The sequence below is a fragment of the Myripristis murdjan genome, chromosome 5 (genome assembly GCF_902150065.1).
Source record: "Myripristis murdjan chromosome 5, fMyrMur1.1, whole genome shotgun sequence".
Classification (NCBI taxonomy): Eukaryota; Metazoa; Chordata; class Actinopteri; order Holocentriformes; family Holocentridae; genus Myripristis; species Myripristis murdjan.
Genome location: NC_043984.1, coordinates 22,568,742 through 22,584,082, shown reverse-complemented (window position 1 = coordinate 22,584,082; position 15,341 = coordinate 22,568,742). Strand labels below are relative to the sequence as shown.

The 15,341-nt window shown below is 39.1% G+C and overlaps 1 protein-coding gene across 1 annotated transcript in view; it reads left to right on the top strand.

The window, feature by feature from the left end:
• Positions 1–9,120, top strand: part of camk1b (calcium/calmodulin-dependent protein kinase Ib) — a 58,174-nt gene extending 49,054 nt beyond the window's left edge. The window contains exons 6-12 of the mRNA XM_030051170.1: positions 84–210; positions 626–701; positions 1,947–2,059; positions 2,489–2,567; positions 2,849–2,936; positions 3,851–3,992; positions 4,883–9,120. Coding sequence (XP_029907030.1) covers positions 84–210; positions 626–701; positions 1,947–2,059; positions 2,489–2,567; positions 2,849–2,936; positions 3,851–3,992; positions 4,883–4,989 — 732 coding nt within the window. The 3' untranslated portion in view covers positions 4,990–9,120. The remainder of the gene's footprint in view (positions 1–83; positions 211–625; positions 702–1,946; positions 2,060–2,488; positions 2,568–2,848; positions 2,937–3,850; positions 3,993–4,882) is intronic.
• The last annotated feature ends 6,221 nt before the right edge of the window (positions 9,121–15,341 follow it).

Here is a 15,341-nt window from a genome sequence, read left to right as displayed (position 1 = left end):
TCGAGAGATTTTGAATACATGTGTACACGGTGTACTGCTCTTTGTTTATGTCTGTGTCTTTGGTGTTGTTCCCACCGTAATAGCCAGAGAACCTGTTGTACTACAGCATGGACGAAGACTCCAAGATCATGATCAGTGACTTCGGCCTGTCGAAAATCGAGGGCACTGGCAGCGTCATGTCTACGGCCTGTGGCACTCCTGGATACGTTGGTAAAGCACTTTTCTCTATCAGGTGTAACCAAGAATCACAAAGTGTATTAAACAGGGCAACATGATGTACCCAAATGCAGTGATAAACAATACACGTTTTTGAGAATCGGATTGCTTACATCGCTGATATATTATTCTACTGTTTTGAAATAATACATATTCACTTCTAAAGGTGTAAAACATTGCATGAGAATTGTTTGACTCACTCACTTTTTTTCCTGTGAACCTCCTCTGAGAGCATGATCATAGTTTTGATGTGATGCCAAATGCTTTGCCAGACAAATTCCACATTATTTGGTTAGACTTAACACATGCTAATAGAGCTGGTCGTGTCTTAGACTCGGTGAAATTTCTGTCTTGCCAATGTGATGTCATCTTATGTTAGCTACTGAATGATCTGCTCTTTATCTTTCAGCCCCTGAAGTCCTGGCTCAGAAACCCTACAGCAAGGCAGTGGACTGTTGGTCTATTGGCGTCATTGCCTATATTCTGTGAGTACCTGCAGCTGTTGCTTTTTAAAGCTGGCATAACATTTCAGCATAAAATATTGAGTTGTTTTTCCTGACGAGATCATGTTTTCTTTTTACACACACCAAATTTCCAAGCTTCTTGTCAAATTTTTGCTTTCCAGTTTTCCAGATATGTACCTTGCCTAATGCAAGGAAATATTTGTCAAATGAGCTGACTTGTCCTTGGACATCGTACCCGAAAAATATGTTTGATATTGTTGGCCCAAGCGTTTTATCCACTTAAAAAATTTAAACATGCTGTGATTCAGCGTCTTATCAAAAAAGCTCCACAGTGGCAAAGTTTAGGCCCATTTCTAAAAAGCTGCCTTTTTTGCCAAAGTTCTGTAAGAAATTGTCTTCTGATCCAACACAGTCTTACTGAAGTCATTCAGTCCAGTTTTAAGGTTTTTCACAGCACTGGATTTGCTCTTTTTAAGGTTCTTAATGACTTCTTGTTAACAGCTGACAAAGGTAATTTTGCTATTTTTATTCTCCTGGACCCTGTACAGCCTTTGATACTGTTGATCATAAAATCCCCATCAGCAGAGTTTAAAACTGGGTCGGGATCCAAGGAACATCCCTGCAATGATTCATATCGTATCTGAATCATTTCACCAGTTATGTCTCCAAATAATTTTGAGGTTATCCACCTTCATTAATTCATGTCTTGATTATTCCAATTCCATGTACCTTGGAGTCAGTCCTTCAACCCTCTCTCGTTTGCAGAGCTGCAAGTTTGTTTTAAAGTACATTTTAAAGTTCTTTATTTGTTTTTTTTTTTAGCTCTTCATGGTTTGGCATCCTCCTTTTTATCAGACCTTTTATCCTCCTCTGTTCCTGAATGATCACTTCAGTTATCTGACCAATTGCTTGTAGCCACTCCTCAGGGCCATTAAAGACTGAGAGGCTTTTTCTGTTGCTCCCCTCGGCTGTGGAATAACCTTTAAATAAATTTTTTATGTAAATAAATAAACTTAATGTAGGATGAGTACATCTGTTTAATAAAGATTCTCCATTGAAACAACCCTTTAATCATGATTTAATCTCTGTTGTCTAGTTCCAAATATTTCATTAACATATTCTTATTATTCTGCATTTCTAGACCCCAATGCTTTTAGGACCCCTGCCGTTATTATTGAGCTCCCAGGGATGTGTAGGGGCTTCCAGAAGAAAAACAGCATTGGTTGTCAAGGAAAATGACATGTGCCCTCTCCTGTGTGGTTTCAGATTGTGTGGTTACCCCCCTTTCTATGATGAGAATGATGCCAAACTGTTTGAGCAGATCTTGAAGGCAGAGTACGAGTTTGACTCTCCTTACTGGGACGATATCTCTGATTCAGGTAAGAGAGGATTTGATATTTACCTGTTTATCCGTGGTCTTCTCATAAAGCCATCAGTCTTTTCTCATAAAGACTGCACACATACAGTATTTGCATAAATCGTTGTTGATGTGCAGGTCTCCAAGCCAGAACAAGAACAGATGAATACAAGGACATTGATGGTTGATGTAGAAATATCAGGAAATTATTTCACTACTTGTTTAGTTTTTTACTAGCTATATTATATTTTACTAGCTGTACTAACAGCGATAATAATCCACTGCCTCTAGTTTTATTAAGTTGGATCTAATTTTTGTTTTTTGATTGAATTTTATGAATATTATAACATTAATTTTCACTAACAAATACAGTGGACTAATGAACAGCTAGTGACTTTTATGATAATGTTTTTTGGGGTTTTTTGTGCCTTTTATATTTTTTTATATATAGCTAAAGACTTCATAATCCACCTGATGGAGAAAGACCCCAGGCTACGGTACACGTGTGAACAGGCTCTGCAGCACCCCTGGTACTGGGCCGAACACTCCTCTGTCTTGACACATGCACACAGTCACTTTGTAGAGTAACATTTCTGCTGTTTCGTGAAAATCTCACAGCTGCAATTGTTAGTAATTGTCCTGTTTAAATTTCAGTTGAATAATATGCTTTTCTTTCACACAAAACAGCACATATTTCCCTTGTTCCTCAAAAGCCGACATTATATCATGTCACATTTATGCTCTATCCACTGAGATCTAAATGCAAACATTATCAGAGTGATCTTGTCCTCTTTTTCCTCTTGTTCATCAGGATTGCCGGGGATACAGCTCTGGAAAAGAACATCCATGAGTCTGTCAGTGCTCAGATCAAGAAGAATTTTGCCAAAAGCAAGTGGAAGGTGAGTCAGAATTTTGATTTTCTTCTTCTGTATGTATGGTGTATAGTTTTACAACATACACAATACACAGTACTTTCCCTCCTGCAAAGTTTTATTGAAACCTCTTGGGAATGAGACTTTCACAGTTTTTTTAAGCTGCTATCCAAGTCTTATGCTTTCAGTTTTGTCTTACACAATAAAACAATGAAACAATAACTCATACTTACACTAGTGGTACTTCCAGCACACTAGATGACTAAGGAGCAACTTGCTGCATAATTTTGTATATTAATGAGGAATTGATAAGGAACAGATTTTCTTCTCTATTGTAACTGTTTATAAAGTAATTTTGCACCCACTCTCAGCGTTTCTCTGATTGGCTGGGGTGTTGGTTAATGATTCTCATTAGGACAGGTACCCCTGTAAAAGGCTGCATTTCCAACTTAACATCAGAGGTTCTTTTTTATCAAGGGAGGGCGAATTGAGCCACATTTAGGGAGACAAATCATCATTGCAAATCACTGTTGTGCATGTGTGTATGTGTATTCAACAGTGCCTTTGAATTTACTCAATATTTGTGATGTAGCTTCAATGCAGCAGTACAAGCAACAGATACAGAAAACTATTTTAGTGTTGACTTACCTAGGTTTAAGATACTGTGTTTATATCAATACCAGCCTTGTGTTATGTTAATACAGAAATGTTTACATATAGTATTTGGTAACTAATATATTTATTAGTTTAACTAATGATCTCGTCAACCATTACTGATTGTTTTCATTAAATCATGTTTTTTTTATTTTTGTATCACTAAATTTTTTGTATGTATTTTTAGATTTTTTTTTTAGCCTTTTCCCTATCAGGTCAGTTTGGAAGTCAAAGGCTCAGGTGAAAAAGATTTTATTGTTTTTGTATCTGTGCCTTGTCTTCTGCAGCAAGCGTTCAATGCCACAGCAGTGGTGCGGCATATGAGGCGTCTCCAGCTGGGCACCAGTAGCGAGGGCCCCAGTCCAAACACCCTGACCAGCCCCTGTCGAGCTCACCTGCTGCTGCCAGACGATCACCCCCAACACACAGGTACTGTGCAGGAGGAAGCACACCTGCTCACATGCACAAACTCTACATTCACACACATTGCTTTGCAAATACTGTTGCACACATGTAGCCAGTAAAGACAGGGAACCGAAGCCTTGCATCAGCGCCTGAATCACTCTCACTAGCCCCCACGTACTCAGGAGTCATTTTGCAACTGACAGTATGGAATAATTCCCATTAATGATGGCTTATCACAGCAAAATTATGTTTGAGGCGCTTGGCATCTGTTGCGAGCTAGGATTCTGCTATGGGCATGAATTTCAAAGAAAAATGTGATGGCAGGAGTGCTTACGTGTCTACTTGTACAAAAACAAAGGCCGCTGACATTGAATACTGCATGCAATGGATGCTGATACGCCTGAAGAGAATTTTATTCCGTGATACCACCATTAGATTAAACTTTTCCCATACCCTGAAGATAGATAGATAGATAGATAGATATACTTTATTGATCTATCTATCTATCTATCTTCAGGGTGTGGGAAAAGTTTAATCTAATGGTGGTGGTGAACATGGACATATTATATTATCTAAATCTCAAAATGACCGCTAAGTGGGCAGGATTAGTAAGAGCGATGCAGAAGCTGGTACCAGGCGAGGGAAAATGTAGTTCTAAATATTTTCATTATTTTCATTATCACTATGTCATATTTAGTGACCTGATTGCATTTTTTTCCTAGACCGTAGACTTTTATGTTTTGAGGTTTAGTTTTCACATTCTTCCTAACCACAGCTGACATATTAGCTGGCCGATGTCACCATTGGTCAAAAAATATTCATAGGGCTAGCTGTAAGATAAAAGACTGCTCAGGAAAACAGCATTGGACGTTAAAGGAAGAGCTACATTAATACTCTCTTTCTCTCTCTCCCAGAGGCCCAGTGTGAAGGGGGATGCTCCCAAAATGTCGACGGCGGTGCAGAGCGAGACCCTCTGTCCAACAACTGCACCTACCGCTGCCACCCTACCAGCAGGGTGTGATCCTTTCGCCTGCTCCACTGACCTACCTAATCTATCCCAGTGACTTTCCATTTTTAACCCCTGGGTGGAACCAGAGGCATCAACTCCCCCCCTCCTGTCTGGTTAGGAATACAGTGTCATTCCAACCTCTCGCCTGCAGGGGGGGGCAAGCATGTCCAGTCTGAGGAAGAGGAAGTAAAGTGGGATGAAGGGAGGAGAGACTTGATGATGATGCTGCTGCTGATGATGATGATGCATCACAGGAGATCACTTTTGCAGACTGGGCTGATAGTAGGGGATGAGTTGAAAGGGGGCGAGGAAATGGAGGAGAGAGGGGAAGACCCCAACCCCCCAACCCCACCCCCATCCCTCACCACCCAGTGCTTCATGGGTATTGTGTTTTACGGGAGCAGGACAGAGCTTGTTGGTCATGGTTCTTATTCATTCTTTTTGATTCAACATGTCTCTTGGTTTGTTTTTCGTTGATTTTTTTTTTTATATATTTATGTGGTATCTTTTTAAATCTTTCTCCATTAGCATTAGAGTCATGAGTCCAGAGAAAATATCTGCATGATTAGGAGAGAATATCCCCAAGCATGTTTTGTTATTTGTAAAAAATGCCGCTCTGCAGAAACGCGGCATTGCAGTATGTTGCAAATGTGATGGAGTAAAATGTGCAAAGGCGTAGGCCTCTATATCCCCACTGGTTCACAACAGCATGTCTTTTCAGCATTTTGATACGTTGCAGTTTTAATATGAAGGGCTGCTTTAGAATATTAACTGATGTTCTCATAAATCTCATAAACTTTATATAGTAATTTTAGATTTGTACTACAATGTCAGCACAGATCAACATGCCAATTTAGTATCTTTAAGTTGGGCTCTTAGACAATCAGTGACAGAATAGTTTATGCAACGAATACTCGGTCCATCAACTATGTAGCCTTTATTGTGACAGTCTGGTGTTCCCAGCCAGTGGTTAGGCTTTTAAAACAAAAAGGCTCACCCAGCTCTTCTCCAACCCAAACCTCTTTAACCACTTCAGCACAGGGAAAAATCTTTGTCTAAGGTGCCTTTAGGATATACGGTGTGAAGGGTTTGTTTTTCTGGTAGCTTCAAAAAAAAAAACAAAAACAAAAACAAACAAACAAAAAAAATGGAAGACGTTTCTTTGCCTCTGTACAGGTTTTACAGCACTAACTATTTTTGTCATTTCATGTTTTGTATGTACTGTATTTCACTGATGCTGTAACAGCTTGAAAAGGCAGTTTTCTTTGATTTTTTTTTTTTTTTTTGGTCTGAAAGTTAAGTACTGTAATCTCATAATGAGGACATTCGTACATCTAATAGCTAAAATTTCATCACAGTCAAAACCACCTTTGATGTTTTCCTCTAAAATCCACTCTTAACAGTCAAAACTAATTGTTAAATCTCCCCTCTGGGAGCCTCATTTATAGAAATCATTTGGATTTTTATTTATTTTATTTTATTCTTTAACCTTAGAAATCTGCATATTTAAGCCTGTGTCAACACTGAACTTGACAGGAAATGTTTGCAGTTATTTACCAGCTCCTGACACCCAAATCCAGAACACCCAGTTGCAAACCAGACAAAAAAAAATCAAGAAATTAATTTATAGTTGAGAAAATGAAGTCCTGAGTTGCTTTCTACATATAATTGCATGTACAACAAGGAAGCACATAAACTTTACCTTACCTACCTTACTTAACTCATTTTTACTCTGAAAGGTGATGATTGAAGGGTTAGCATTCTCATAGGTGTGGTTCCTGCTCTTCCAGTCTGATTAAAATTGTAATCCATTTAAGATGGTAAGATCTGATCACGCAGACGCAGCTTGACTCGAGCCTCAGAGCAGGTTCTGTGAATGCCAGAAACTGCAACTAAAAATTACCATTAGTTGCAGCTGTCACCATGTACTGTAAATGCACCTCCCTTACCATCCTAGTCTTTATAAATTCTTTCATGGGCATGTTTTCCACCTCCATTCAGTCTGTACAGAGAGAACCTGAATTAAAGGATGTGAATATGCATCACGTTGGCTCACTTCATCATTACACCCATCACTACTTTAATTCTAGTGTGTGCATGAAGAGTACATATGAAGAATGTGGTTGTTGACTCATAAGCTTTTTATAGATTAAAAAAAAAAAACTCATTAAACACACATGTTTATCTCAGTGTTGGTTGGTTTTGTAAAGAATTCCCAAAATGTAGCCAGATGATTGCTCTGCTCGTGATTACAGTACTAGTGGTGGAAGTGCTGTTATAAACAATGTCTGTATGCTCTGTATTTCATCCTGGAGGCTATTACAGTCAGGTCGTTTTGAGCTGCCGTTTGGCACGGCTCACGGCTCACCTCCAACGATAGCTCCGTCAGAATATGATGAAAGGCAGTAAAAATGATCGAATGCTGAGGTCTGCAGCGAGTGCATGCAGAACTGTTCGGTTCCTCCATGAGGTTTACAGACACTCCTCTTGACTTTGGCCTTTCCTTGACATGATCATGTTTTTGTTTTTTTTTTGTTTTTTTTCGCTTTCTCTGTCATAAAAGTGCAGAATTTTGCGTATGCTTGCATGATGTGGCTTTAAAATGTGTGAACCCCATGACTGATGATGAGTAGTGTGTACTCAGTTATTGTGAAAAACAAATGTTTGACAAGTCCTGGTAAAATGAGGGATTTGATCAGATGCTTTTTCTTTGTAATAGTCCAGAATCCTCTTGAATAGTTTCTCATATAGACGAAGGGTTAAAGCAAGTCAAAAGTGTTGCTTCCAAAAACTTATTTTTGAGCTTTACTCTGCATTATTTTGAGTGAGCATTGTGATGTATTTGGACAGTGACGTAATTGGTGAGTCAAAACTGTAGTGACTTTTTCAGGAATCCTCGGTGTGAATTTTACATGTTTCATGAATTACTGTAACAAATGAGCACCAACACAAGGATAAGAAGTCTAAAGCATGAAGGCAGTCCTCATCTACAGTATATGTTTTATGTTTTATATGTTTTTTTACTAAGGTAACATATGATCACATATACCAGCTGCATCTATCATTTGATTTTTGTGATTTGATTTAGCACTTTTAATTGGCCTACAAACAATGGGCAAGTTATTTTGTAATCTTAAATTGGGAATATAATAAATTGGTGAACTTATTCCAGTTCCTCTATTGGTTTGGTGCACTGGAACTCAAAAGTTGATAATTAAAAGTATTTCTCACCAGCTCTAAAAGCAAATGTTATTTGATGGCCAAATGAAGCCAGAACATAGAGTTTAACCTGCTTGAGGTAAACATTATCATTTGCTTTATTGTAGTCAGCACCATTATAGTGTGTCTGTGTCTCTCTGAGTATGTGAGCATGTGTCTGAGGACAGGACAGACTGACCAAAAAAAAAAAACTCTCTCTTTGAATGTTTTTTCAGCTGATGAGCTGGACCAAGACCTTGGAAAGAGAAAAGTTAAGATTTCCACATTCTAGTGCACTGAGGCAAGTGATGATAAAATATGTAACCAAGATATTATATTGACAGTATCCCATTACCTCACCACTCAGCCACCTTGGTAGGAAACAAAAGCAGGGGATAGTAGCATGGGCAAAATTTTTGGTATTAATATGAAAAGCAGAGTTAGGGAAAAGAAATACTGAATTTGCATCCGACTAAGAGTAGCACATATTTGCAGAGGAGAGTAAAGCTTTAATATAATACTTATGCTTGCAAACAGGTTAATACTTTTTTTCCACAGCTTTTTTTTTTTTTTTACAGTCCATACATTGTTCCTGCACAGATTTTATAATACATAAAATCTACCAGATCCCAATACATTTTTTTAATGATAAAACTATGATAAGTTAAGTTGTGTTTCAGCCTGTTCTAGTCTTTGATAAATCATAAGCCACTTGTAGAGAATGACCCAATTGTTTTGGAAAGTTATGCTGCACAAATGAATATTTGTACCGTAAAATATGTTGCCTTTTTTGTAAATGCTGTTTTGGGCTACAGTACTTACTGTATACATAGATGCAATGCATCATGGACCGTTGAATATTGACTACTGCTCAGTGTCAAAGCCAATGACTTGTGCTTGGAACAGATTTGTAGTGAAGCTTACATTAAAATCCCTGTCTATGCATTTTGCATCCGAGTCCATTAATAAAGTTTAAAGTCACAATGAAATGAGCTAATGTTCCATGTCATTATATGCACCCATTTAATTACACAAAAAATTCTAGCAGCATACTTTTATAATAATCCCCAACTTTTATAACAAAACCATACTTTTCCTCTCTGGAAAGAAATGTATTTTGTGTGGCAGCTTTTCATCACATACCAGCGGGCTTACATGAAAATTCCAACCAATAATATCGTCATAAATTTTTTGAGCAATCAGCCCTCCACCTATCCCGGTATATAAAACTGTCTCCTCCTATCAGAAACTGCTATCCCTTTACTTCACACCATTGACTGTTTTTGGATGATCCCTCCTCATGTGCTATCCTGCTTTGGTGTGTCCCTGTGTCAGCAGGAAATAACATTACAGAAGTCAGATGCTCTCAGAAAGTCATTCATTGTGACTTTAAAGTCTGTTATATTTGTATGAAGCTAGTCATGACAGCTGGACAGTCCAAGTTGCGTGTATGGAGTCAGCTGACAGCACTGAGGAAAGTCCATGAGATGCTGATCATCTGATACACAAACTGCACTGCAAGTGTTAAATCATGAGTCAAGCTGGCTCAGATCATTCTGTCCAGCTTACTTAAACAGCACACCGCAGGGGCTTTATTGACTGAAAACTTGTTTACAACATCACACACATTAATAATCTGCAACTGCCAAGATTCACAAAACATGCAGCTCCTTGTTGAGTCACTGCATCAGATATAAAGGATCTACAGGGGAATTACACGGTGTTAACGGTGGATTCCCCAATGGAAATCCTGAATCTGTGTCTCATCCATTTCAAATGTAAAGATTAAAAGGAAAAAACAGCCTAAAAACACATAAGTACCATTTAAAAACAGGGATTGCCATAAATTAGTCTGAAATGAATCCGGTTACATCACTGGGAGGCGTCTTCCGCGCGGTTACAGTGGTGTTTAGCTTCTTCAGCTCCACCACCACCACTAGTGGATGTGTCTGTGCTGCACAGCTAAGCTTTATTCAAACCCACTGAACTTCATTTTTAAACTCTAGTGGAGATCCCTGTGTTTCCAAAGATACCAAATATGTCCTGCGGACTTGCAGGGAAATGCATGAAAAATGATGCACATCTAGACGTCTAGACAAATAGATGTTTTCCATATGATGTATTGGTGCAACCATAAACAATGACATCTTGGGTTTGAATATTTCACTCATTATAATTGCGATGTGGCGTCAGTGAAGTGTTGCAACTAGCAGATACAGAACATGTGATACTGTTGAGTAATATAGAAAAAAAATCTAACTGAATTTAAGGGAATTTCAGAGGTTAAGGTGTTAATAGGGAAAAAAACACAGATGTCGATGATGACCCTTAAAAATAAGAGCAAGGGCTTCATTGTAGAGTCATCAATTTAAGTTATGTTCAACAAACATAAAGGGATAAATCCGGTATAGAAGGCATAGAGCACGCTTCTCTCTCCCATTAACCTCTAATGTAGCTGCAGCTGCTCTCTATGTGCATTGCTTTTGGCGATTTTACCAACGGAAATCCAGAGTTACACTCTAAAACAACACAAATGAACCAGAGACACAATGTATGTAGTGCCAATCAAATTTTAGGCTGGACTTTTCCTTTAAAACCAACTTCTGATTGACTAAAATGCCTAATTTTTTTCCCTCAGTAACTTTATCTTCCTCTTCTCACAGTCATAATCACACAGCAGCAGAGAAGGATAGAATAGAATAGAATAGAATAGAATAGAATAGAATAGAATAGAATAGAATAGAATAGAATAGAGGGAAGTTTTCTCAAGAGTAATTGTTGATCACATAAAATAGTTTTGTGGGTTGAGAGGTTTGTCATGAATGTTAATTTCATAGTCTGCTACATGAGGCCTCTCTCTTCCTCTCTCCAAGGAATGCTGGGTAATTGAGGCTTGTGGTCTGGCTGGAGGGGACTACAGCAAAGAGAGCGGGAGTCTGGTGGTCTACCTCACTCAAGAGACAGTAGACAGAGTAAAGATTATGTGGTCAAACTAGGAACAAGGGACTGGTTCATAATAATGGGAGTGAAATTGCATGGATCACAAGGAAGAAAGTGCTGAAAGATGCAAGCCACGTTTCGATGGGGAACAGTGGAAAAACTGAATGAAACCACAGCCAAGGGTGAAACCCGGCACTGCAGAGAATAGTACAAATAAGAAAAAGGACAGAACAAGAAGAGAATGTGCCTGAATTTTCTAAGCAAACAAACATGCTCTATTTTTGTCCTTTGTTTTTATGTCTCTTACAATATGAGTGTAATGGCACACCGGTGTTGATTAGTGTGACATGCACTCTGCTCACACCACATCCGCCTCCCAGTGCGTCTTCAGAGTGCAGTTTCTCATGCTTGTATGAAATGTGAAGTGGTGCAAAGTAGAGGGTGTGTCTCAAGCTGCCTCTAAGTTCCACGGACAGTAAACCACCAAGGAGTCAGATATTTTTCAGCGAGTCCCAGTCTCAAAATCGTTCCAGTGCACTGGAAGTTCAGCTCCCTGGAAAACTCCCAGAACGCACCATAAAAAGTAGCGAGCATCTTTGCTCATTGTGCTCACTGACTGGAAATAAAGTCGGCCAAACCTCTGATTCACAACTTTTGCCAACTGTTAGATGTCATGGAAGAGGACAGACCAAACTTGATTTTCATATGTAAATATTGATACAACACCATTGTTAAAGGCAGAATGAGGAGGATTCCCCCCCCCAAAAAATGCATAAATCCCTCTCAATCATCACTTCCCACTAGAAGTGTGTGTTGGTGTGTGTATCTGCAGAAACCTTGCCCTCTGCCTGGATTTTTTGTTTTGCTGTGCTCTGGACTCTTCTGGGCATCACTCTTTGGGCAGTGGGTGTGTAACTCCCAGCCAATCACAGCGTGTGATGCCAGATCAATAGCACGACAGCCAATTAGGAAGCCACAAAAATCGTGTGCACAGATCGCAGAAAAAAGGAAATACTGTGAGCTCAAACACCAAGTGGACAAAGCTCATTCCACCACCAGAGTGAATCTGGGGTTGGCTTTCACCCGCTGGCGAGCACTGAAGGAGAGGATGATGATGAAGAGTGGCACAGTGTTGGCCTGTTTTATTTTGGACAGGAAGGTGCCTGTGGACCAAATGCATTTCCTAGGATGGCAACGTTACATTTAGGGAGGATGGGCCAGCTTTGAATGTTGTGTTTCCAAATTGCAACTGACAAATGCTAATTCTGCCTTTAAATAGTTAAGCCTTTATTTTTCAGTACTTTTTGCATCAGGATTTCTAAACTAGTGCATAATTCAAGGGATGTTACCTTTAATCATCATCATTAAGTGTGGCTTTAGCTTGTCAATCATCATTATCAGGAGCAACAAATCACTGACTCTTCAGTGTCCCAGTGTTCATCAACTCAAAAGACTAACCATTGCCACAATTCCCACTCACTACATGCTGACAATCTACTGAACTGGGGTGCAGTTTGAGATAAAACCAGGGGTGTGACACAGAAATGAGCCAACAATGTTATCTCTGACCTGCAACATCATGATTTACAGGCTGATTTTTCTTAGTAATGCCACTTGCGATTTAAACATTGTTAAAATAACCATCACAAAGCAAATGTTTGGTTTATAAAAAGCCAGAAAAAGAATTAACTGCAGTCATATGAACAAGGCACAGAATCCCAGGTGTGACACACCTGCTGTTCCTGCTGCTGCAGGTAATGAGAGAACATTGGCTCCGAGTGTTCAGGAAAGTTTAAAGTTTGAGCAGTGAAATGAGGTCACTGGAAGGATGATTTGTGTCCTTTGGCAAGAGAAACGTTTTCCTTACTGCTTACATATTTCAGTTACATAACATAAGTGGAGTGTGTATAAATCGCATAACTTAATCACAGAGGATATAGATCAAAGTTACTCACAAAGTTTTGTGTCAAGAAAATGGAGCCAGTTCTCCTGAAGTCCACAGCAGACAACCCGAAACAACTGCTCAGAACTACTGCCAGTACAATTTGAAATCTGATGACTTTGGCGACTCCTCGAGTTCTTTCATGGATGTATTTTATGTCAGCTGTCATAAAGAGTCTCACCACTCTGCAGAAACAAGACCAATTAGTATCACATTCATATTCATATTCATATCGTGTCATAATTCAAAATGAATAATGTAGCTAGAATAAACCTTTGAAGGAGGTGTATTATTTTTCCATGATACTGAGTTATGTACTCTACGCATGGGGCCTTTAAGTTAAATAAGTCCTTACCCAATGATTACGTCAGTATTCTCATTAACTTCCTGACTAGCACTGCTGCCCCGGAGAGCCAAAGGGCAAGGTGACCGATTGTAGTTGGCATCAAGTTGTAATGAAATTAATATTAAGATATATTAATTGATAATAGAGGTCACTGCTGGTGTCAGACCACCTTTAGAAGGCTTATAATGGTCGTATCTTCAATGAAAATTCTCCTTATAAACCGTTTTTATTCAAGGTTACCCGGCTCTCCTTATGTAAAAGTGTTGAGTTAAGGTTTCTCCAGTGCTTGAGAGCAAATGAAATGTATTATGTGCGCAGTAAAAGAGCACGCACACACTCTGCCCCCGCATCTGTCATCAGGAATTTATTGTGTGTGTATCTGTCAGTGCTCTGTGGACTTCTGTGAGCTCATTACGTCCAACTTGTCCTTCGATGTGTGTTCTAGCATAGGTAAGGGGTGCTTTCACAAGTGCTTTGAACTTTTAACTCTTTTTCACCCTTTTTTCCATTCGAAAAATAATTCAGGAAACTATGTAAAGCTGTAGTAGATGATAAATTACCTCCATCCCCCATCTTTATCTTGCAGACATTTGGAAAAAGAGTATTCCTAAAAATGGAAACCTTAGCTTGGGTTTTAAAGGAAAACTGCATAAACCTCACTGGACACATAGTAGAATTATGCGTATCTGGAAAAGTCACAGCTCTATGGTTACATATTCACGAGTTGTGGGGGAGGGAAGCACCAAATTCCTCCAGCTGGCCTGGGACTTCCTTTGCTGTGAGTAATGCACGGTGAATCCCAATCAAGCTTGTCTGGTCCCCTCTTCACCACACATCCTTTTGACTTTGGTTAATGTAGGTTAGTACTACAGTATTACTGTGTGTTGCCGCTGCTGGACTCTCAGCTATACTGCAAAAAACGACCTCGTAACAAGGCAACCCTAACCCTAACCCAATCTTAAATATTTTTTTTCTTAACACAAAAGAAACAATCTTCCACTGAGATGAGGTAATCCCACATGTTTCCAATGCAAATCAATTTATTTCCAGACATTTCTCGAATCCAGTGTTATTTTCTTACTAGTGGGCTGATCTGCCCAATCCTGCCTTGTCCTTGTTTCAATATGTTCATACTCGAACAAGTGAAACTGCATTAGAAGCATGTGGGATTATCTCATCCCACTGGCAGATTGTTTCACTTGTTTTCAGAAAAACAAGATTATAAGATAGAATATGTTATTGAATGACTTGCTGAGATCAAGATTTTTTTTTGCAATGGATCAGCAGTAGAGCAAATTGGAAATTCTTGAGTTGTCATGTGCACCAAAACTGTGTATACTTTATCATGCAACCTTTTTACATGCCAGTTTGTGTGCATGTGCACTGCAATATCTATTTACCAGTATCTGCTCCCCTTGATTTAAGTGTGACACCCTTTTGTGCTGCACCAAGTGCACCAGCACATCTGCACCAAGGTCACCAAGACAATTTCTTGAACAATTATTGTATTTGAATAACATGACTGTGATTCTAGTTCTCTGTCAGACAACTTTTCTTGAAAAAAATAAAACATGTATTATTGCATATATCCCATATATAAATATTAATATATCAAAGAGGTACAAAAGTGGGGATATAAGACATTACCTCTGTGTCTTGGGAAAGCATAACACTTTCACACAGACTCTCCCTTTGTCTCAATTTGCCAAAATGAGTCATTCACAATGAATCAATTGTGCACAAATTACACATCACTCATCTCCAGGGCAGAGTGCGATCTCACTGCACAGTTATATGTGTTAGCTGGACAACTCATTCACCCCTCCACCTCTGCTCCTCAGCACCACAGAGACTTTGACATGAGACCACAAACAGGTCAAGCTCATGGAACCTGGACTGACTCCTGAAACAATTTGATCCCAAAAGTGCCAGAGGAAA